General features: G+C 42.4%; 1 protein-coding gene across 2 annotated transcripts; it reads left to right on the top strand.

Moving 5' to 3' along the window:
* Positions 1 to 7,315: 7,315 nt before the first annotated feature.
* Positions 7,316 to 18,263, top strand: LOC124700015 (transportin-1). Of its 2 annotated transcripts, none has more exons than XM_047232219.1 (30): positions 7,316 to 7,498; positions 8,781 to 9,068; positions 9,753 to 9,842; positions 10,055 to 10,132; positions 10,203 to 10,283; positions 10,713 to 10,763; positions 10,877 to 10,962; positions 11,199 to 11,265; positions 11,353 to 11,409; positions 11,499 to 11,528; positions 11,935 to 11,994; positions 12,083 to 12,202; positions 12,350 to 12,463; positions 12,924 to 13,022; positions 13,349 to 13,474; positions 13,552 to 13,626; positions 13,722 to 13,793; positions 13,930 to 14,040; positions 14,237 to 14,320; positions 14,933 to 15,040; positions 15,534 to 15,635; positions 15,735 to 15,797; positions 15,872 to 15,946; positions 16,247 to 16,318; positions 16,397 to 16,521; positions 16,819 to 16,870; positions 16,965 to 17,033; positions 17,112 to 17,171; positions 17,259 to 17,701; positions 17,930 to 18,263. In XM_047232219.1, exons 1-29 carry the CDS (start codon positions 7,316 to 7,318, stop codon positions 17,340 to 17,342), a joined length of 2,682 nt encoding a protein of 893 aa, XP_047088175.1. In that variant the 3' UTR covers positions 17,343 to 17,701; positions 17,930 to 18,263. The 2 variants fall into 2 exon arrangements, with proteins under 2 accessions (XP_047088175.1, XP_047088183.1); XM_047232227.1 differs by having other exon boundaries at positions 17,927 to 18,263.
* The last annotated feature ends 6,279 nt before the right edge of the window (positions 18,264 to 24,542 follow it).

Here is a 24,542-nt window from a genome sequence, read left to right as displayed (position 1 = left end):
TTTTGAGAAAAAAAAAAGTCGATGGATCCTGCAATTTGTTGATGGATGGATAGATAGGATAGGTGAATGTACTCTACTACTCTCTCTCTACTCCCAAACTACTGCCACTATTACAGTCACCTTTGCTCAGACTTGTTCTTTTTTCAGAGCCCAGCGTTAACATCTTGTACTGGCCGAATGCTACAGGTCCATGGCACATGGTTGTGCACGAGAGTGAACAGCGGAGCCCTGACTGGAAGCAGGCCAAGTTGCCCCAAAAAAGAAGACGACTGGAAGCTGAAGCTGGCCATTGGTGTCAAGCAGAGAGCTGCTCTGCTGTGAGCCTGAGAGTCTGAGACTGACTGAAGATTGCTTGCTTCTCTTTTTCATAACTCAGTCTCAGTGAGAGGATCCACCAACCATTTCTTTCATGCCCACCTGCATCTTAATTGTTCTCCACACAAGAAAAATCAATACCGCCTTGAAAAATACATTTCCGACTGAAAGAAAAATGAATACAGGTTAGCAGTAGTAACTTACCTGTGAGTAGAACACTGAATCACTGATATGGGAAGCAGCGCTCTTAATTATGACGAGCAGCAACACGTCTAGGGGATCCAAAACTTTGGCCGCCCTGTGTGTGTGTGAGTGAGTCAGTCAATCAACCATCGAGTTGTTACAATTAATTCCACTTGTTTGATGGCTTCGTCCAAATGATGAGATGGCCACGAGCAAGACTCATCAGCTCGGCCTTTACTCTCCTTTCTACCACGCCAGCTCGATCATTCGCCGCCCACTTTGCTCTGCTTCCCAGTATTTTTTCGGCCGTACAAACCTGCCTTTTCATCGAGAGCGAGCATGCGGCGCTTTACTTACTTTTGTTTTCTTACTTACACGGACAAATCAAGCGTTGATATGATGGATCGAGTTGGAAAACTAAGCAGGTGCTCACGTGGCCGGCGTGCGCAGGTAAATCATAGTCATCCACCTGGCTGCCTAGAATCATCAATCATACGACCTCACTTAATTAGTTAAACATATTATCTATATTCAGACTGATGATGCACAGAAATCGCATTTTTACCTTACTTAATTTGCGTCATGTTTGATGTGATATGTGAGAGGGAATCAGGGAATGTTCCCTCCCGGTGTCTTATTCCTTTTGGTTTTGCACCAATAGCGTCCTTAGGCAAGAATCTAGTACAAAGTAGTGTCACTAGAAAGGTAACCCTCTAAAAGAAAAGGTAAAGCGTACTGTACAAAGGAGCAAAAAATCACTTTGGATCCGGGGCTACACGTAGCCTTTTATTATTTCTTTTTAACTAGCAACATTTCAAAGTTTCAATTTTATTTTAAAAGTTCTAATATAGATATTGTTTTATTCGACAACTATACGAAATTCAGACTCCAAAGTACCTTATATTCTAGGATTAACACAAAAGACAAATCCTGGCAGGATTTGGAGGTTCGAAAGTTTGCACTATGCACTACTTTAGATTTCAGATTTTGTCTTTTTTTTGTGCACCCAATATACTAGGTATGTCGAGCTTAGATTTTTCCAGATTAGTAGAGTACATTACTTCCTACATGTAGAATTTGTTCTCTGAATTTTTTGAAACTTAAGAAAGCTGTTTTTGAACCTTCAAAAAATGGGGCTACATATAGCCCGCGACTCAAAGGTCCACACATGAGCTTGGCGGAGTGAAAGAAGTGCACCGAGTTGCCGCTGCGATGACTTGAATGGTCCAGAATCGATCTAGTTGAGAAACTTATGAATTGAGCGCATGATGAGGGGCGAGATGCCAGAGTGTGCATTTACCCGATAGTACGCCATGTCCCCAAATTTTAAATCCTACACCATCCAATGCTACTTGAAAAGAATCCAGGTGGTCTCGATGTTTCCATGTTGAATTGGCGCTTATTCCTTACGAGATCATGCTCCATTACAATGAGCTCGAAGATGCTTTATTTTTTACATGAGCTCGAATATGCTTTATTTTTACATGAGCTCGAAGATGCCTTTGAGTAAGGATTATAAGTCTCTACTATTAAGAGCAAACTGGTGAATGCCTGGTGTCACATTTTTAGGATGGACAATAATACCCCTCACGTCACTTCACTTGATGTCACACTTCCTCCTATTTACAAGACAAATGCCACCGCAGACCAATATGCCATCCAATATGCCATCCTTCAAAATAGCTACCAAACTCACGCAACGGAGAAAACAAAGCCTATCCCACGCGCCTAACAACCAACTCCCGCCCGCTCAAATCGAAAAGTTTGTTTCTCCGGTTCGGTATTATCTCAAGTTTAACCAGGTTTATCTTCTTATCTTCTTGATCCAAATAACATTTTTTTTTTGAGAATGATCCAAATAACATGGGATTTTGCGGTAAAACAGTGTCAGACGCTAATCAAATCCCGTGGAATAGCTACCCCGTAGCACCTTTTTGGATTTATTCCCCAACCGTCGCCATCGCGCCGCCGTCCTTCACCCCGCACCTTCCCCGTACGGCCGTCGCCACGGAGCCTCGAAGCCCCGCCATGGGATCCTTCACTTGCGCCGCCACGGGATCCCCGCACTCCGCCGCCACGGGAGCCCGCAAATCGCGGGAACACCCCCGCCGGATACGCAGCCCGAACCCGTCGATTCAAGGTGGGATCCGTCGCCGCCCACCGTCCTCGCTAGCCGGGCGGCGCTAACGGAGTCACGAGCACTCATCGCCCCTCGCGACACCGCTCCAAGAACCCCGGTAATCTTCATGTCCATCCTATCCATCCCACTACCGCAATTTGTCAAGGCACCTTAATGGTTGTCCTTTTAATTTACGGATCGCCTTCTCCATTGTAGCTCACATGCCGTCCCTATGCTATACTCGGAATGATCCTGAAGAAGAATGAAGAACATAGGACGAGGATACTCGTGTTCTTTGCGTTATATTCACTCATGATTGCCAAGATCTTGGTCAATGCTACCGTGATTTCTCCTTTCTCCCGATGTTCCTTTCTCCCGATGTGCTTGTATTTTCGCGAGAATTTAAGATTATAACCGAGGTTGGCCTAGATAATTGTAGATTCTATACCGGCCACAAGGAAGTACCTTATGTGGTTCTTGATATGAAAGGTATTGACCATGGCTTCCGTTTGTTTCCATCTAGGATGATCAATTCTATTCATCATGGTGCAACACAATCAATCTATGATGAAACATCCGTATTGTTTCTCTAATATTGATTGGACAACATTCTACCTATCAAGAGATCTCTTAATTTTTATAGGCATTTTGTATTTTTTAATTATCTCTGGTATAAGAGAAATGAAAGAGGACTAGCAATTGTGGCCTTTAAGTGACGAGCTACTTCAAGTTCTCACTATCTATTTCTCTTGTCATGTCCGTGGAGACCACGCCGCCAACCTGTCGCCGCACCCGCAAAGACGACGACGCCAACCGTCGCCGCGCCCGCAAAGACGATGCCGCCACCTGCTGCCTCCAAGCAAAGACAGCGAGTCACCTGTCGCTGCACCCGCGAAGACTATTGGCATGCTGCCACTGAAATTTGATCACACATGGTTCAGCGCCTTCAAGGTGTTTGATGTTTTGGCTTTGTATAATAATTCGGCTAATTGCGTGTATCGCACCTCCCTTTGCCAAGCATTAGACACCCTTGCATAATAAGTTCATGTTTCGCTTCTGATGACTCAAGATCGTATTTGTATATTGGCAGCTAAATTTCTGGTTACTTGTGTGGTCCATTGCTCCAGTATAGAACTTGGAAGCTGAAGCATATATTTTTCAAATTCAGCAAAGTAATTAGCTCTTGGATTTGTTGTTTGAGGAACATTATTTAATTATTTTTAGTTGAGCATGTACTCATTAGCACATTCATCTTGTGCAGGGAGGAGGGAATATATGCTCTTCATTATTCTCGTATGTCGCTTCAAAATGTTCTAAACAAGCAAAATCCATTAGGTATTTTTCTCTTGAAACGTAAGTAGCATTTGAAGCTGGGCTGTAATATTGCTTGACCACTATTGAATTGGATTTCCACTCTAAACAATGGTTTTTTACTCTGCTGGACCGAGGCATGACAATACAAAGGCACGGAAGGATTTCCATCCCAATCTCACGGGCATATGGTACCCAGTGATGGTCTGCATGTTGCATAGCATGATTGATATTTAGCTAATTATTTGCAGTCATCAGGTAACCATCTTTGTTCCATGTGTTATATATGTTGTCCGATTGCTTTAATTAGTAATTATATGAAGGACAATCATATTTGTTCTTATTACTTCAGTCAATTGTATGGAATTTCAGAAGTTGCATGACTCAAGGAAAAAAGATCCTCCATTATGAGTTGTGCTATATATGTTTAGTTATGCAATCGTGAATTTTTAGATATGGTCGGAGGTGAATTTGTGCCTTTGGGCAATTGTGAATTTACACCGATACCCGCACTAAAAATGCACGATGCGGCCGCCGCCTGCACATCCCCTGCATGCCGAACGCCGACACCCGCGTCGTCTTGCATGTTTGTGGCCATGGCCTGCAGGACCCTGCATGCTGCGGCCATGGCTCGCAGTCCCGCACCCTGCACGTCGAAGCCTCGCATTTCCCGCCGAGTTCGACCACGAGGTTGCCGCATTTTCTTCAAGTTTGATGTCTTCCTTCGCCTATTGACATGTATTTGAACGGTATACATGTTGGAGCCTTAATCTATAACAATAGATTGAGTTCAAGAAGTTATTTAAATCAATCATTAATCGAAGCGAGGCTTTTGGATGACAAGGGCCTTCGAAATCAGGCCCCTTACTTTGGAGATAGCCAATTACTCGCATTTAAGAAGAAATTTGTCCAACAAACGAAGGAATTTATTGTATCTCTTTGCATTACAGGTTAGCATCTTGTGCTATGCTTTATGTTTCCTTCATTAGGCTGTATAGATCTACATGTTCGCTTTGTGCTTATAAATTCACATGTCGAGTCTTCACACATAGAATTGCCAAATTGATAAGTTGTTGCACTGATTAGGTGGTTTCCCTTGTATTTTAGAATTTTACCGAGTCCTAAATGATAAGCATCTATTTCAAGACTCAAATCTATTTTTCTATGGTGATATACTGCAACATGATTGACTTGCATTTATCTTGAGGTTGTCGCTCACTTTTTTATCTGAAGAAAAAATCAAGGTTGATAACCACTCAATGATATTCTTAATCTTCAGATAGAAGGAGCAAAGCTATGATTCGTATCAAAGATGTCTCATATGTGAGTTCAAAAGTGCACATAATCTCATGCATTATATTTTCATCATAGATATGATTAGTTTTGCATTTATAACCTGACAATTGGTTGCTAGAGATCAGCAATGGCTGAACTGTCCAGACTTTTTGGAACTACTTAGGTAATTATAAAAATTGCATATTAATGTTCACTAGAGTACAAGCAGCTGTTTAAGCTACTTGGTCATGTGAATAGTATATCCTGCATGCAGTTAACATGGGGAAGATGAGGGCATGTTCATCCAGCTCACTATACCAAATAAGAGGAAAAGGGTATTGCAATGCGTTGATCTTTCCAGTTCACTCTTCGAAATAAGAGGAAACGGGTGTTCTTTGTCATAAAGAAAGCTGTGTCAAAAAAAGAGGAAAAGGGTGTTGCAATGGGTTGATCTTTTCTTTGTATAGTTTTGCAAGGCAATTTATTATCTACTTTTCATGCCTCTATTCTCTCCCTCAGATCGCTGATATCATAGCCATGTAACTCATACTACTACAATATAATGAGTGGAGATTGTTGAATTCCTTTGTGGTTGGTTCCGTTGTTTATCCGCTTGTAAATATGATGATCGAAACACTTATTCGTCCGATTTAATGACCATGCAATCTTTGTTGAACTAAAGTTCTTCAACTTCATGTCCCCTCTCCACTGAAAAACTGAATTAAGCTTGTCCTTCTAATTAGACATGCAACTAGAAAACGAGCAACAATGTCAACAAGAAATAGAGGACATTAAGCATGGATTTGAATGCGGAAGTATTACATATGAGCCAGCAAAACTTCAATTTCTTGATGAAGCATTCAAGGAGCGAGAACATTGTTTTCAAATTGCCGATGAGAAGGTGGTTTTAGGCACACAAACCTATCACCTGGTAAAATTCATTGAGTTGCATTCACCGTTGGCTTATCATGTATGTTCTCTATTTTGGTGGGGGTAGGAGAATATATAGAGAATAGATCTTGTCCGGCCTTTACGTATAATACTCCCTCTGGTTCAACATACATCTATTTTTAGACAATTATTTTGAACTCGGAGGGAGTAGTAAAGTGACATAAGGGCATTTCCAATGGGGCGACGCAAACGGACGTGCGCGGACAAAAAACGCGCTCCAGCGGCTAGGCGCAAAACGTCCGCAGCCCGTCCTGACGCAAACATGGACCAAATATGCGTCAGGAATGCGTCTGTGCAGACGCGTCCGCGCGTCCGTTTGCGTCCGTTTGGTCTGCATGCAGCCCCCTCTCTCCTACCCGCTGGAGAAGGAGCAGACGCATGCGGACATGCGGACGTTTTTTCTGTCCGTGCCCGACGCAAACGGACATAAATATGCGTCGCCCCGTTGGAGATGCCCTAAGATCCATAACTCCAAACGAGGTGGGACCTTATGAGTTTTTCGAATATTTTGTGGCTTAATGGTACATACAAGTGTACTTTTACAATTATTATATTAACTCCATTTTAATGAATAAGCCTTATATTATTCTTTAAAAGTCAAACTTGTAAACTTTGACCAAGATTTTTACAAAATATAATTAACATGTACGACACAAAATCAATGTCATTAGATACATCATGAAATATATTTCTATATTATATATATATAAAAAAAATATAGTGGTTGGTACATTTTCTTAAAAGTTCGGACCAGGTTTACTAAGCTTAAATTTTCAGAAAAAAAATATAACCCTTATTCAGAATGGAGATATGGGCCGTGGCGAAGCACGGGCATTCAACTAGTAACCTTAATAATTTGCAACAATGATATACACATTTACACACAGGCCCCAGAAAGTTTCAAACAAACACAATAAAGGAGAGAAAGGCAAAATCGGAGGAAACAAAGGCCCTATCTATAAACTGGCGCTAGTCCCCTTCTTCCCCTCCAACTCCTCCTGCTACTTGGTCCGCTCTGGTTGGACGACTGATTCCGTCCGCCGCCGCCGCCCGCCGCCGCCGCCCGACTCCGATTCATTCGCCCCCAGCTCCCGTCCCCGCTCCCCTCCGCCGCCCGCCTCGCCCGCGGAGCACCGCTCACCCACCGGCGCACCATCGGCGATGGCCTCGGCGGCGACGGCGCTGTGGCAGCCGCAGGAGGAGGGGCTCCGCGAGATCTGCGCGCTCCTCGAGGCGCACATCTCCCCCAACTCCGACCAGGCCCGCATCTGGCAGCAGCTCCAGCACTACGCCCAGTTCCCCGACTTCAACAACTACCTCGTCTTCCTGCTCGCCCGCGGAGAGGTAACCCACCGCCCTCGACGTCCTCCCCTCCACCGGCCGCTCGTTTCTCGCTCGTACCCGTCGCTCGCGCTAGGGTTTTCGTTTAGGCCGTTCGGTGATGCTCTACGACTCGATAATGGGGTGCCCCCGCCGCGTTCAGTATCGATCTGAAATCCCACTGCTTTTTCCTGCTAGGGTTTTCAGTGCCTGCTCTGGCTGTGTTTCGTTGCTAGGATATAGCCCCGTTTGGATCCGAATGGGAAGCAATGCCAACGATACGTGGGGTTTTGGGGCCGAATGCATGATTGCGGCTGCTGCATTGCTTCATAGGTTTTGAGCCTGTGTCTGGAGTTTCAGTTCTCTGCATTGCCTGTTTGGTTTCAACCACTGTGGCGATGATTCCGCGATATTAAATTGAGGGTTCTGGTGTGGCTCTTTATTTGAACAAATTTGCCGGTGGCTAATTGGAAATTCACCTGTTTAATGCACCCAAGGCCGCCTTCCCTTTGTGTCTCACGCTGACACGAGGCGGGTTTCTAGTGGGGTTTTTGCTGATGTGTCGTGCATTCGCTCCTGGAGAAGTTAATTTAGCTGATACTCAACTTGTGGTGTGTTACTTTTCGTCTCAATGCCACCTGCCAGTGCGCAATTACTTCATAGTGAAACGCTCTCGGAGAACTCAAAAGAACGTGACACGTATAGCATACTTCTATGGTTAATTATTCAACTTAGCTGGATTGTTAGTGAGGTCTGACTTATGATGGGCTCAGAAAGCACCAAATATATGCTAAAAAGTGTATCATCCATTATATGTAGCTGCAGATTAGAATTGAAGCTGTCCTTTATGCTTTACTGAATTTGAGAGAAATGTCAAGAATTATATCATGTACTAATTGTGCTTTGATGTATCTTGAAGAAATATTAAAACATAGGTGATCCTACACGTACTTTCCCCATCTGGAAATTACACATGGTATGCTGTTGCTGAATTTAATTTTGGACCAGATAACAACTTCATATCAGATTTTTCAGCATCTGGCATGGTTTCCTTTTAACTAAGGCATCAAGATAGCGTAGGAAATCCAGAAATGCCTGTTCCGTTTCTTAAAACATATGTTTTATTGTCTTACTTATATTATATAGATATAGAAACCGATACTGAGAATTCTTGGATGGTTTCCCATCACATATAGATTTGGCTATGCACGAAGTTGGTAGATTCTCACTTTCTCAGCCTAGTTCTGGAGTATATTTTGGTCCTTAATTCCTGACATGCTATGGGTAACTCTTGTGCCTATACCAGGGAAAAACTTTTGAAGTAAGGCAAGCTGCTGGTCTCCTATTGAAAAACAATCTGCGAGCGGCTTTCGTTTCTATGCCTCCTGTATCTCAGCAATACATCAAATCTGAGCTGCTGCCATGTATAGGCGCAACTAATAGGGCAATTAGATCAACAGTTGGAACAGTTATCAGTGTACTCTTCCAAATTGTTCGAGTCGCTGGATGGATCGAGTTGTTTCAGGCTCTACATCAATGTTTGGACAGTAATGACCTGGATCATATGGAAGGTGCTATGGATGCTATCTACAAGGTACAGTGCATTACCCCTATATTTGAGCTTGAATTCTATTCAGTACAAGAGAACTACCACTTGTTATGAGCATATAGTGTGAGTGAATCCAAAAAATGCTTAGGTGCTTCGCGCACCTGGTTGCTTTTGCCACTTCCTTGCTTTGAAAAAAATCTGATTTTCTTTACATGGGTATCATGATAATTGTATGAAGTGAATCTGTAAAGTTTGGGCCAAAACTTTTGCCACTTCCTTGCTTTGAAAAAAATCCGAGTTTTGTACATGGATATCAGTGTATGAAGTGAATCTGTAAATTTTGGTCCGAAACCTTGGTGTTTTTGTGCTGTACAAATAAAACTTAGTGCACTGGTTGTTAAGTTTGCAGCCCTAGAACTTGGCCCTTTTTTTTGTAGCACAGAATTAGATATATTTAGTCAAAAATTACAGGTTCACCCTTCGTCAAACAGTGTACATCTAGAAAAAAAGAATGGACTTTTTTCAAAGCGTCTTTTTTTTTTTGGGGTGCACTTATAACGTATAAGTGGAAACTTTATGATGGTTTCTCTAGTCAACTGGCTGCGAGTGTCCCCATCTAGGGAAGTCCCACTAGCAATGCCAGCAGTGAATGTTCTAATATGAGTCTTACGTGTTTACTTTGTGAACACAATTGTTGTGCTTAGAAGCTTGCTGTGCTTTTGGTGTCAGATATGTGAAGATGTACCTGAAGAGCTTGATGTTGATGTTCCTGGTTTGTCCGAACGACCAATCAATGTATTCATGCCACGGATGCTGCAGGTTCGTGTTCCATCTATAGTCACTCACTATTAAACTAGAGGATGTGCACCTTCACTTGCACATTCCGTGGTGAATTTTCTTTTATTTGTTCAGTCAAACAGCTGCATGTGTATTTCAACCAAGCATACCTCTGCGGTGCACATGCTTCGGCACTCCAGTTTAACATGTTTACATGGTTTACCTTTAACACAGTCAATTTAATTGTTTTTCAGTTTTTCCAGTCCCCACATGCAAGTCTTAGGAAACTTGCATTGGGCTGTATCAACCAGTATATTGTGGTGATGCCATCGGTATGAGTCCCTCCCTCCCTGTCCATCTTATTTAACTCTTCTTTTTACTAACCTTCTCATTTATCTGCAGGCGCTGTATATGTCCATGGATATGTATCTGCAGGGCTTATTCAGCCTTGTGAAGGATCCATCACCAGATGTCCGGAAACTGGTATGTCACTTCAGTAAATTACAGTTTAAGATGTGCAGATGCACTGAAGGGTTCAAATATTAAAAATGCAATTGCTCCTTAATTTAGTAGATTCCACTTGTGCTGTAGAGTTCTGTATGTTCCTGGCTCGTCCGGAAGTGGTAATAATAATGATGGTGTATAGTTGCTGCTCTGTGTGCTAGTAGTAGCTGCAATAAGATTATATTTCACTTCAGTAAATTACAGTTTAAGATGTGCAGATGCACTAAAGGGTTCAAATATTAAAGATGTTCCATAATTTAGTAGATTCCACTTGTGCCGTAGAGTTATGTATGTTCCTGACTCGTCCGGAAGTGTTAATAATAATGATGGTGTATAGTTGCTGCTCTGTGTAGCTTAGCTGTTCAATTGCATAATTTATCTTGATAATCATCCCTATTTATTTGATAGGTCTGCTCGGCCTGGGTTCAGCTCATTCAAGTGCGGCCATCAATTTTGGAGGTATTGTGTCATGTTCATTGATGCCCATTTAGATTTCATGTGCTTTCACTGATTATATGGCCAGATAACTCAGTTACTTATGCTCAAACTGACATTGAATAGCAAAACTGCAGCCACATTTCAAAAATGTCACTGAATTGATCCTGCAAGCAAATAAAGATTCGGACGATGAAGTTGCTCTGGAGGCTTGTGAATTCTGGTATGCATTCTGTGAACATGGTAATTTCAACATGTCAATTTCAAACATCATACTACAAATTTTTACATCCAATTGCTGCTCCTTGTGAGAACCTTTTGTTTACTGGCATTTCTATCTATTCTCACAATTACTAGTTTGATATCCTTCAAATTAAAACTAAACCATCTCGTGTTGAATGATTACATGAGCGATAATTTTGCTAACTGATCGTGTTGAATAATATGTCAACTTTTCAGGTCGGCATACTGTGATGTTAGCATGCCTCCTGAAGGACTGCGGGAATTCTTGCCACGCTTAATACCAGTACATACGTTGCCTTATTTACGTTAGTTCCAGTAAGTCTTGTGCCTGGTTACAATTTTGACATGTTCCTTTCGTATTTATTCATAGACTTTGGTATCGAACATGGTCTATACCGACGACGATGAATCACTTGCTGATGCTGAGGTGTGGTAAATTTCTTTATATCCTACACGTTTTAGCTGCTAGTATTTATGTGGTAGTGGCATGCTCTGATAAATATTATATGTTTTCAGGAAGACGAATCCTTTCCAGACAAGGACCAGGTTGGTCACTTATGTAATTATATGTTTTGAGTGATAGCGGCTAGATTAAATCGTTGGCTTTATCCATGTGTAATCATATATTATTTTGGAGTAGGCTTGTGTTTTTAGTCGGTATAATGCCTGTACAATGGATTGAACATAGTACTGTAATATTGAACTCTGAAAGACATAGAAGCTAGTTATTTTCGTTAGTAAATTTACAAATAGCATTTTAAGAACAATGCAATGCTTGTTTAGCAAGCATGTTGTAATTTGCCTTGCAATAAGATTATATTAACAGTCTTAAACGAAATGGAGAGTGGCAGCAAGCTTTACAGTTACAGTAACCCTCATCCTAAGTTGTACATGTTTCTCTCTTTGGTCCCTTTTTGTTGCTTGGAATAAGATCTAGATGATTGTTTGACAGGATCTGAAGCCCCGTTTCCATGCCTCTCGATTGCATGGATCTGAAACTGGAGAAGATGATGTGAGTATAGAAACATATCTTAAGCAGGGAATGCCTTTTGCCTACTTATTAAATTAAAGCTGCGAAAACTTACTAGCAATATGCACAGGATGATGATGATGATGCTGTAAATGTTTGGAATTTGCGGAAATGTAGCGCTGCTGGGTTGGATGTCCTTTCGAATGTTTTTGGGGACGACATTCTTCCTACTTTAATGCCTTTGATTGAGGTAACTGGAAGATTCCATAATCCCTCTGCTGCTATTATTGGCTCATTGGCCCCCATATATGTCCAAGGACCTTGTTGTAGTCGGTGCTTGGTACAGTACTTATTGCTGCACTTGTAATAAACCTTGAATCTGTTTAATAACTTGCAGCAAAATTTGGCTCGGATAGATGATGATGCCTGGAAGGAGCGGGAAGCTGCTGTTTTAACTATTGGTGCTATAGCAGAGGGATGCATTACTGGATTATATCCACACCTTCCACAGGTAATTACAATAACTAATTAACAATGTATTCATAACCCCATTGAACACAATTCTAGTAAGAACACATGCCATGCGTCAAATCTTATTGAGACGATCGTGTTGGATGATCTTCGTAATATTAGTTTTCAAAAGTACTTCAATTAGCCTGAATATTTGCTTCTCTCATGAATCATCTATAACATACGCGTGAAATTTCCTCTCAATATATGTTATAACATTTGGAAAGTAGCGAGGGAACACTCTGTTGATGCAATCATTAGTTTCATACATGATAAAAGATAAAAAAAATAGTTGCATCTAGCTGCAGAATAAACTTCAAATTTTCGATGATATATTTTATCTGTTAATATTTGGACTGTTGTGGCTACTGAGTTGTAACTCTAGTATTAGTTTTCCTATCTTCTCTGTGATTTTGTTGCAGTATGCTGTATCTTTTCTTAGATTTTCTGTTCAATTGCAGATTGTTGCCTTCCTAATTCCTCTTCTTGATGATAAGTTTCCTCTTATACGGAGTATTACTTGTTGGACCCTCTCCCGATATAGCAAGTTCATTGTTCAGGTAACAGAATTGTTATGTGTTGTTTGCTACGTCATCTTCTTGGAAGAATTCCTTTCCTTCAAAGGCTTTATAATTTTCTATCTAGTATCAAATGTAATTAGGACTTGTAATGTTTGGTGTAGTAATATCTATGTGTATTGTGTTGCGTTGTATGTATGTACTTGGACTAATCATTCCGATGCATACCCAGTGGCATGTATGTACTTTCAATTTTTCTGGGGACTTCAGATAATGTTGTGATGTTTACTTGTCCTTATTTATATGTGCTCAATTCGTAGATCTGTGACTCTTAACTTCTTATGACACTCTTATTTTTGTTGGTGCAGAGCCTGGAGCATCCAAATGGCCGCGAACAATTTGATAAGATCCTCATCGGTTTGCTTAGAAGGATACTGGATACTAATAAAAGGGTGCAGGAGGCTGCTTGTTCTGCATTTGCAACGCTTGAAGAGGTTAATTACCTATTGTTGAATTATTTTCCTGCACTGAGATCTTTGTCAATAATCAGTACATGGTTTTTGTTTTTCAGGAGGCTGCAGAAGAACTAGTACCACGACTGGAAATCATTTTGCAGCACCTCATGTGTGCATATGGAAAATACCAGGTTCATCAGATTTTTAACATTCATAGTTTGCAATCAATTAACAAGTATCACTTGTGGTTTCAATTAGTTCTAATATTATGCTTGCTTCTGAGCAGAGGCGAAACCTTAGAATACTGTATGATGCTCTTGGTACTCTTGCTGATGCTGTTGGAGCAGAGTTAAACCAGGTTCAACATTTGCTAAATTCTTCTCTTGCTTGTTTTTTGAATATCAAATATATATTATCTTTGATGGTTTACTCATTTAGTTTTTCAGTGTGAAGTTCCTTATCAAGATTGCTAATTTCTTTCAAGATACATGCAGGCAAAGTATCTAGATATATTTATGCCGCCATTAATCGCGAAGTGGCAACAACTTCCCAACTCTGACAAAGATCTATTTCCGCTGCTTGAATGCTTTACATCTATCGCACAGGTACTGTTATTTCCATCCGTGAAAGACAATCTTGTAGTTTTGAAGTCTAAACTTGCTTTACCTAAGTATCAACGGTCTGTAGTACCCATATTAGAATACTTATTTTGTTATCTCAGCCATGAACTTTGCATGCTATATAAAATCATGTGAATTTGGATTTTCATTTGGTGTATGCCTATGAACTTTTTTTCTTCAGGCACTGGGACCAGGATTTTCTCAGTTTGCTGAGCCAGTGTTTCTGAGATGCATCAGTCTTATCCAATCCCAGCAGCTGGCAAAGGTCTGTGCAATTTTTTATTTCATACTATAAGGCTAGCATTAACTTAAGTATCTGCTGTGATCTGTAAATCAACTCTAGCCAGTGTCCCATATTCCCATGCTCTAGTTGTTATTGCAAGCAAGTCTTTTGTCTTAATTGATTGAAACCTTGATGACGAGACATTAAATGCTTGCCATGTTTTCTTTTTCACCTTTGGAAGAGAAATTAAGATATCAAGTTGAATCTTTCCAACTTGTACTATTGTCGTTTTAGTACCAATTTGTGGAAACTGAATACATGATTCATCGTCTTTGTCATTTTTGTTGGTATAGAAGACACTTTGTGAAGTTGTTCCTTATTAACTACACGTTCTGCTCCTTATTAACTACACGTTCTGTTAACAGTTTCAGTCTCATTATTGGTCAAGTCTAAGCATATAAGTTATTCTTCTTATGTGGTAGCATGGTTTCTGGTACTCTGATCTGTTAAGTACCCTGGATTATGCCAACTAAAAAATTAATCTATGTGGCAGTTTGACAGCAATGTTAGCTGGAGGATGGTATAGTGTTTATTTACATCAGAGGCAAGGTTGTGCTATTCTGTTGCTGAGGGATCTTTCCTTTCTACGTGCAGGTTGATCCTGCTGCAGCGGGTGCGTTATATGATAAAGAATTCATTGTCTGTTCATTGGACCTGTTGTCTGGACTTACAGAAGGACTTGGTGCTGGTATTGAAAGCCTGGTTAGTTCAACTCTAATGTTATTCCCCATCCCTGCCCCCAAGTTCTCAACAAACTCAATAGTTTAGGTGCTTGCTTGTGTGGCAACTTATGGTGGGACATTGTTTTGTTAAGACCATGCAGTACTGGTTCTTCATAGAATGCTTTAATATGCACCTGTGAGTAAGGTTCATATACCCCTTACACAGTACAGATAAGAGGTTGGTACTCCCTCCGATTTATATTAATTGACTTCAATATGGATGTATCTAGAACTAAAATGTGTCTAGATACATCCATATTAGAGTCAATTAATATGAACCGGAGGGAGTAGTAAATCTTTGGAAGTTATATTAACGCCAACCCTGTATATGTATAGTCTAATGTTAAACTTGTGAGCTTTACAAGACTACTGTTAATACTGAATGCCTTCGTTTTGTTGATTAGATACCGGTCATAGTTTTATCGTATTAGGAACACTCTTCATATTTGTAAGCCATCTTATTTTTGGTTTAGGTTGCGCAAAGCAATTTGAGAGATCTACTTCTGCAATGCTGCATGGATGAAGCAGCTGATGTTCGACAAAGTGCTCTGGCTCTTCTTGGGGACATTTCTAGGGTTGGTTGCAAAGCTCCTAAATTGATACACCCTCCGATCCATAATAAGTGTTGTGGTTTTAGTTTAGATTTTAAACTAAAACACCTTTTTCACATTTAGGTCTGCCCTATACATCTGCATCCACGCCTTCAAGAATTCCTTACTGTTGCAGCAAAGCAATTGGTAAGTATATATATTCTTTGTAGCGCAGTATTATCTTATCTGCATTTGCTTCTCACATTATTTTTTCGATCTAGACCCCACAATCTGTGAAGGATGCTGTGTCAGTTGCTAACAATGCTTGTTGGGCGATTGGAGAATTAGCAATAAAGGTTTGTGCCGCTTTGTCAATGCTAAGGTTATATTGTGCATAGCAGAGCACTGGAGGTGCTTCCTTCTTGGCTAGTCTATTATCATTGCATATGCCTTACCTAATTTTTCAGCATATACCTTTGTTTACTACTATACTTGTAATGCCGATCGTTTGACATGTATTGCCACTTGCCTCATAACTACAAAACTGTATTTATGCGATCTGTGTGCAGTGGGTGATCTTGGTTCCTTGCCTTGGTCAAACATACCAGTGATAATTATTATTTTAAAATTTATTACATGTATGACTGGCTTTGCAGATCGGCAAAGAAGTTTCACCTGTGGTGATCAGTGTTGTTTCATGCTTGGTTCCTATTCTAACGAACCCAGAGGTGATTGCTTTTTTCCTTCACGTTCTCTAGTCGAGTGAGCATTTCAGCTAAGTGTCTTGTCTATTGTGCCATTAACAGAGCTTGAATAAGTCACTTACTGAAAATAGTGCAATCACCCTTGGGAGGCTTTCCTGGGTCTGTCCAGACATTGTGGCCCCTCATATGGAACATTTCCTGCAAGCCTGGTGCAATGCCCTCTGCATGTGAGCATTCCTTTTTTTTTCCTTGGAGCTTTTATGCTATAGCAAAATGGTTAAGAAAGATTTTATTTTGTACTCCCTCTGTTCACTAATGCAAGACCTTATAACTTTTTTCGTAAATGTATGTATCTAGAGCGTTTTAGTTTGTAGGTTCGCTCATTTTGGTCCGTATCTGGTCCACTTTAAAATATCTAAAAGGTCTTGCATTAGTGAATAGAGGAAGTAGCTTTCTTGGAATCATATGAGATGTGGCGGATGTTCCTTCCTTTATGCGTCAAAGCTAATATCTTTCTTGTGCAGGATAAGAGATGATTTTGAGAAAGAGGATGCGTTCCATGGTCTATGCGCAATGGTAAACCCTTAGCTGTTTACTTAACGCTTGCTGTTAAATTCTTCATAGGTGTGAATGGTGCTTACAATAAATACTCTTGTGTTTGCAATACTAGGTGGCAGCAAACCCAACAGGGGCTGTGAGCTCACTATCTTATGTGTGCCAGGCATGTGCGAGTTGGAATGTAAGATGCCGTTTCTACCAGATCTGTACCTGACAGTAGTATGGTATATGAGCTCACTTAATTTGGATATGTGTACAGGAGATAAAAACTGAAGGCTTACACAATGAAGTGTCTCAGATTTTGAAGGGCTACAAGCAGGTAAAAACAGCATGGTCTTCTCATCGTTGTTGTTCCAGCTGTGTGTGCTATATGCAAGAAGAGACTGACATAAATTATTCCCCCTAGATGCTTGGAGGTGCTGGTTGGGAGCAGTGCATGTCCACCCTAGAACCAGCAGTGGTGCAGAGATTAGCCAGATACGGGGTCTGATGAAGCCAAGAGTCAAATTGCAGAAAGGAGGAAGTGTTACTTGTCAGGGCATGCGATTGGGCAAAGTCGGTCAGGTGTCCAGCATGTAGCGCATTGTGTGATTTTAAATGATGCGAGTGATTCTGCATGGGTTGGTGTTGTATACTCTGGTTATATAGTCCACACAGAGCTGCTCAAAGCATGTCACAAAGAGTTGAGCGACTTACAATGAGAGAAATTAATTTTTTTCGAGTTGAAAAAAGCGGTGTACGCTTTGTTAGTTATAGAGACTTGGGGTCGGGTCAATTTGTATTGGCTTGTTTTCAGTGGGCTTGGTTTTGCTGGCAGTGGACTTAGGGTCAGGTTGCTCCATCCACAAGGTAACACTCTAACTACAATCATACCTATGCATTTATACAGTTTTCATGGATATCAATTTTGGTACTTTTAGAATAGGCCACATTGGTGAAATTAGGTTCTGAAGTCATATATGTTACGTTCCTGGCAATACATACATCTTGCTACGTTATGCATATTTGTTGCGAGCTACATTAGCTATAGTCAATATGCGTGAATGCGTCCCCCTCTGATGTATGTATGTTCAGCAGGTTTTGGTCGTCCTCTTAAGGAAAGTGTATCAAGTTTCCACGTCTTGGCAGTTCTATTTTCTGTATTAAAATGGAAGTTCTTTGCCAATGCTGATATAAGATTGAAGATGCTCACCCGAAAGCATTAAATCAGCAGTAGTGAGATTCAATAATGGCAAACAGTATTCTTGGGGTGTCTTCTTTCTAGATGATGTCAAATTTGAGAAAACACTGGCTGAGTCATTGGAACCTCACATAACTCGTGTATGTCCTTCTGTAATACTAGTATTGGATTGTATTTTTATCCCTGGTCAGATTGGGCTGTAAAATAGGTCGCGATGTCTTTTTGGACAAATATCTGGATTTGTTCATGTGGTGCTGTGCGCATGCACATAGTGGATGGCCATTTGGTGGTCACGCACACCCATTGTCACTTCTGTCAAGAAGGGGCTATAGGGACTGGTGACCATTTAGATACGGCAAGGGCATGCTCTGCCCCGAAGCTTCTGTCGGCTGAACGGCAATCTTTCCTTGTTACACTGCCCTCTGCCCTGGGCTGCTCATTTGCTGGTACACAGTGCCCTGCCTCCATCACTGACTCTGCCACAGCGCCATTGCCGCTGAGTTACCTGCTGCCAGTGGTCATGGCCCACCTATCCACCCAGCTGGGTTCACCACTGGCCACCGCCACTTCTAGTCGCCATCTTCTCACAATGCTCAGGACAAAGTGGAATTTAGAGCAACTATTAGAGAAACCAAGGCTCACCGCAACCTAATGGTTCGCCGTCTATCTTTGCTGCAGAGACTTGATAGTGAACTTGAACAGCCAGAAAGAGCAAATCCAACAATCAATTCCATGTAGTCTAGTCCTATCCAAAAAAGTGTTTGTTGTGCAACACTTCTATTAAAGATGGTGGTTTGCTGAACCACCATCTCAAATGTAGTGTTTTTTTTTTTTGTCATTTTCTCACGAGAAGAATATACTCGGAAATATTTCCAGTTCTATATGACCTTTTTTTCCTCTTCGTTCCACTTAGTCTAACTTCTCATATTTTTTTTGTGATGTGAGTATCCACTCCAATAATACATTAGCATGATACCTTTTGGCCTTGTTTGGTACTTGCTTTTTTTTAATAAGGATTAGAGGGGAGTGACGAAGGGGAGCGAGAAGGAAATGTTTTCCTCCTTTTTAGATAGGAGAGATTAGAGGGGACGATCCAAGAATATTGGGTGAAATCCCTACCTTCATCCAATCCCATCAAATTCCAATCCCAATTCACTAGTTAGGGGTAGTGTATTGAGGATTAGAAAAAATACACTACAAAAATGGGGATAAATGGGAATTAAACTAAGCAATACACTAGAACTAAACACACTTTTATTAGCAAGTGGAGATTTGAGAAAGCATCCTTTTGGTGGTTAATTAACCAGCATCGATGTAGTCGGGTGGCGCCGCGGGCGACTGTAGACCCTCCCCCGGTAAGGCTCGCCCAATGCCGGTTGGTTTGTGCTCCCGCCCCTCCCTCGCCGGCGCCGGAGGCAAAGGTAAGTTCTTGGCGGCGGAGGAAGCGCTCGAGGTGGATTCGGAGGCTCTCAGTGAACGTAGTTGGGAGGAATGGGATTCGCCATCCCCCTCGGATCTCCGTGGAGAGGCGTCGCGGACTCTCGATGATTTCATGGACAGGGCACAAGAGCTTGGGGGCTCGCTGCGCGGTGGCCGGCGGTCCGCCTTTGCCCCTAGTGGGAAAGGCTCGCGTTTCACCGACGGAGGTTCCTTGGGGGGAGCTTGCTCAGTTGGCGTGTTTAGGGGTCGACGGTCCGGTGGCACGGCGGCTGATAAGGTATCGACTTGTCAATGCCTACGGATTGTAGACTAGGGTTTTCGTGGAAGTAGAGGGCAAGTAGATCTCGAGTGTTTCAGCCGGAAAAGGACTCGACTGCTAGAAAACTAGGGTTATGTTGACAATGAAATCGATCCTTTCTTCGTCCCTCGACTCCCCCTTATATAGGAGGCGGAGCCGGGGGTTTTGTATTACACAAGTTACATATTCCGGGAGACTCTTTGAGTTCGACCCGTAAAGTTACAAATCTCTTTATTCCTAATACAATTCTATCTTTCCATATCAACAGCTAATTGGGCTTCCGAACTTCGTATTTGTCGACTCATGGGCCTTCAGTAAACCACGGGTACCATATTTGGTAGGCCCATTGGGGATGCCTATGTTAGTAGCCCCCGAGATTTTGATTTAATCGAAGAATACAGTAAAATATCCATCTTACAATTAACACATAATTTTCTTCGAGTTACTGAATAAAAATAATCATATATTGTACATGGATTATGGTAGATGGGACTGGTTCATCTGACGGATCAGGTACCAGTTAATTGCTTTCGTGGCAATCTCGCAAAAACCTACTTCAAGGTCAAGTCCCTGGAATTGACCTCGGTATACTAGCGTAATTCGACATGTGCCGCTTAAGGTCTTACCATATGCCGAATTCCAGTCATATTTTATCGAGTACCTAACGCGTCCGTTAGGATTTTTCTTCGCATCTGTTGATACGGAAAAAGTAGCAGAGCGCATTCATATGCGATACCACGCCACACAGGACGGATCCCGGGGTCTTACCTTTGTAAAGTATTACGGTATTCAGAGATTTAATCACGACTGAGGCGCTCTAAGAATATATTGTCGAGTGCCTTTTTTCGGCTGTTGAAATGGCACATTTTCGAGTCATATGATGAATTATTATCTTGTCCTCCCGATGGGAGTATATGAAGAGTTATATCATAACTTGAAATATACTCAACTTGACTCCTTCAATTTTATCGGGTACGCGGCCAGCGTTCCCGATGGGAGTAGCCCCCGAGGCTACAACCAAGTGCTCGTACTTGGTTGTATGCTCACCTTTTATCATCTTGCCACTATATTTCCATCTTCCCTATTTTTCCATATTTATCGGATGCGCGGCCAGCGCTCCCGATGGGAGTAGCCCCCGAGGCTACAGTCGAGTATTATACTTGGCTGTAGGCTCACCTTTGCTATCTCTTGAGTCAGCTCCATATCAATCTTCTTACAAAAAGTAGCCCCCGAGCATTTGAACACAAACTTGTATTTGATCAAAGGCTCCCAAAACTATTTTGTCTGCATTATTAGTACTCCTTTGTCGCCAGTCTTCGTAGAACTGCAGTCGAAATTTCCCTTATGGTGACATCAATGCTAACGATGGCCACGATCGTTGTATTGGGAAGGTGCAGGGTATGTCCTTTCACTGATATGTGGACCCTGACACTGCGTCGTTTGACACGTTACGCAAGTGGGGACACACGTCCTCCGCTTTTCCTGGCACGCGTGCTACGGCGCCTGCCTAGTAACTTCTCAATAAATATACGATTTTACCCTTGATAACACGTGTAAGGCATCAGATTGATTTCCTTTTTATCCAACGGCGTGACGGATCGCGTTCCTTTTATAAATGACCTCCTTCTTCCTCATCCTTTCCCATCGCTGCGCAGCTAAACTTTTCCCCCTCTCTGCAAAAAAGCTCCATTGCCTTCCCTCAAGCTCATTGCGCTGCTTCTCATCTCCACTTTCCTCCGCCGCTCTTTTGAATGCCACCGCGCACCAAGCTCCTCAGGCACACCGCTCCAGGAACCAACATGGCGACGGAAGATTTGGAGTTCTCTGAATGGGAGAGATCAAGACCTCGAACCAGGACGTGAACATGCTGAAGAAGCTTGGGTTGATGAAGAAGGAAGAGGGACTGATCTTCCCCGGGGAAGAAAGCTTCCCGACAGCTCGCATCGGATACCGGGTAACATTCATCGATCATCTCATCCGTGGCCTATCCACTCCCGTCCACGAGTTCCTCCGTGGATTACTTTATATTTATGGGCTGCAGCTGCACCAGCTGACTCCCAACTCCATCCTCCACATCTCCATCTTCATCACCTTGTGTGAATGCTTTCTAGGGACCCATCCAAGTTGGGGCCTCTGGAAACACATCTTTTATTTTCACCGCAACAACTCCCACAACACCGCCTACAATGTAGGTGGTGTTGTTATCTGTATCCGTCCCGACGTCGATTACTTCGACGTCAAATTCCCCAACTCCATCCAAGGGTGGCGCAGGAGATGGCTATACATCCGCGAGGAGTACCTCGACTCGCAGGATTACAACATCGCGCCTTTTGATGGTGGCGCAAAAATCCTTCGGCTCCGATCATGGGATGCGGAGGCTACTGTAGAAGAGAAAATGGCGACAGATGCGCTGATGAAGCGCATCCACGAGCTTTAGAACACCAGCGGTAAAGAACTATCGGGTGTTCAGATTACCGCGCACTTCCTTAGGATTAGGGTGCAGCCTCTACAGGCTCGCAAAAACCCCCTCTGGATGTATGCTAGCGAAAAAGATGTCGACCGCATATCCAAAGATCTTTCTGTGAAGGATTTGGAGAAGCTTGTCCGACGTTTTTTGTCGCTGAGCAAGAAAGATACAGTTCCAACCTCTTGTCGTGTGAAACCATACAGCGACACCAACGCCCTCCCAAAAGTAAGTAACTTGTCTCTCGATTTTATTTTTTTTCGACCGCTATCTTGCTTAACTTGTTTTCTCGAGTTTCCTTTATTTTTGGACTGCTATCTTTCTGTCTTACTGTTTTGCTGTCGACTGCTGTCTTGCTTAACTATCCCTTGGTCTTAATCTTCCTTCTACAGAAACATCAAGTATTATCTTCTCTGCCTCCCCTACCCGAGGGTGGGGAGGTCGACGAACGAGCCGTCGTTACCGACGAGTTGCAGGGCACTTCTCGCCCTGAGAGTGAAGTCGCAGGATCTCACAAATCCGTGGCTTCCTCTGAAAAAGAGACAGAATCTGAAGCTTCTGAATCAGCACGCTCTCCTCCTTTCGCTGCTTCTCAAAAGAACAAAAGGAAGAGGGATGAAGTCGAAGATTCCGGCACCTCCAAACCCATTGGGTCATCTACCGAGGAAACTTCTCCCGAAGAAGAGGGTCACTTCTGCCCTTACGAGGACACTATTATTAGCTCGTAAGTTTCGCTACTCCTCGTTTTTGCGTGTTCTTTATAAATATCCTCACTTTTCTTCCTTGACAGTGGCGAAGAAGAAGAAGAACCCGCTGCTAATGTGACGGCTCCCACGAGCACGTCAAATACCTTCATCTCCTCGCCAGCATGACGTAGAAGCATCGACTCCTGTCGCCATCCCCCAAGCTCCTTCGCCTAGAAGAGCAAGGATTGAACTTGGCAAAAGCTACAACTGCTTTTCTTGAAGCTCGATTACTCCTCCTTTGGACGATGTAAGCACCTCTGCAACTATTTTTATTTTGTCGAGTTTCAATTTTTATTTATTACCAATTTTCGAGCTTTTTCCCTTCTGAACCTGCCTCTCGACTTTATTTTTGTAGCCTCTGATGAAACATTTCATCAATCTCGGTACTCAATTTATTGGGTACCGTGATACTGTCGAAGATTTGAAAGGTAAACCTTGCTTCCTGCAGCCTTGACTAAACTATATTGTATTTTGACTTAACATTCCTACGACTTCTCCTTCCGCCAGAGGCCCTTGCCAAAGCTAACTAATGCGCCGATGATCTTGCTATCAAGCTGGATCAAAGCGACAAAGCTCGGAAGAAAGCTGAGCAAGACTCAACAAATGCTGAAAATGCTTTGAGCGAGAAAACGACTCAACAAATTGCGCGTGAAGACGCCATCATAGCCCGCTTAGAATCGCAAAATTGGCGCTTCGTCAGTAATTTATTTGATCACTTCTCTCAAGCTTCTTCTAAGATTGGCTCTCCTCATATTTTTAATAAACCCGAATTTTGTTTCAGCAGGAAAAATGGGTGAAGATTTTGTCCTACAGGAAGCTGAAGAAGATCGTCTTCTCGACGCCCTCTCCATACTTGAATTTCATGGGGATTTAGCGCGTAGTAGCATTGCTAACGCGCGGGCCGCGTTCACGCGCTTCTTCCCCTACTTCTTCGCCAAGGCGAAACAACCAGATACCTTCTCTGAGCTTACTAGGCGCTTCACTCCCGAGGAAGATCTTATGCTGGCTTTTTGGCAAGAAAACTTAAAGGTTGGAGTTGAAGGGACCATAGCCCTGGTTGCCGAAAGCCAGCAAAATGTCGACTGGGCGAAGGCTGGTGAAACGTCGGGGATAACCAAGGAGAAGTGGAAGTCCTTGGTCAAGGCTGCCAAGCCGCATTCCAAGAAGATTCTCTCCTTTCTCGGATACAAACCAGCTGCTTCCTCCAGTATCGCCAAGCCGGAGGTCAAGTAGAACAACTTACCCCTTATTTGTTTCTTTTCTCTTTTGGTAGTTATCGATATCTTTAAGATGTACGACTACCTTTGTCGACTTACTAGGAGTCGTCTTTTTGTAATGGATCCTCCATTATGTAAATATCTCGGCTTATGAATGAAAAAGAAAGAATCTTTGCTTGGTAATTGATGTCGACCTTTTCTTCCTTCTAGTTGGTGTTTGATAATTACTCTAAGACTGTTGGACCATCATCTACTTCCCCTGCCACGTCTCGCTCGAAACGGATATGTGACGACGTTTTCCTTGACGATTCTTCGTGTGCTAACTCAGATCACTTAGAATTAACT

This window comes from Lolium rigidum, chromosome 1 (assembly GCF_022539505.1).
Source record: "Lolium rigidum isolate FL_2022 chromosome 1, APGP_CSIRO_Lrig_0.1, whole genome shotgun sequence".
Lineage (NCBI taxonomy): Eukaryota > Viridiplantae > Streptophyta > Magnoliopsida > Poales > Poaceae > Lolium > Lolium rigidum.
The sequence above is the reverse complement of the archived record's forward strand: the minus strand, read 5'-3'. Positions and strand labels throughout refer to the sequence as shown.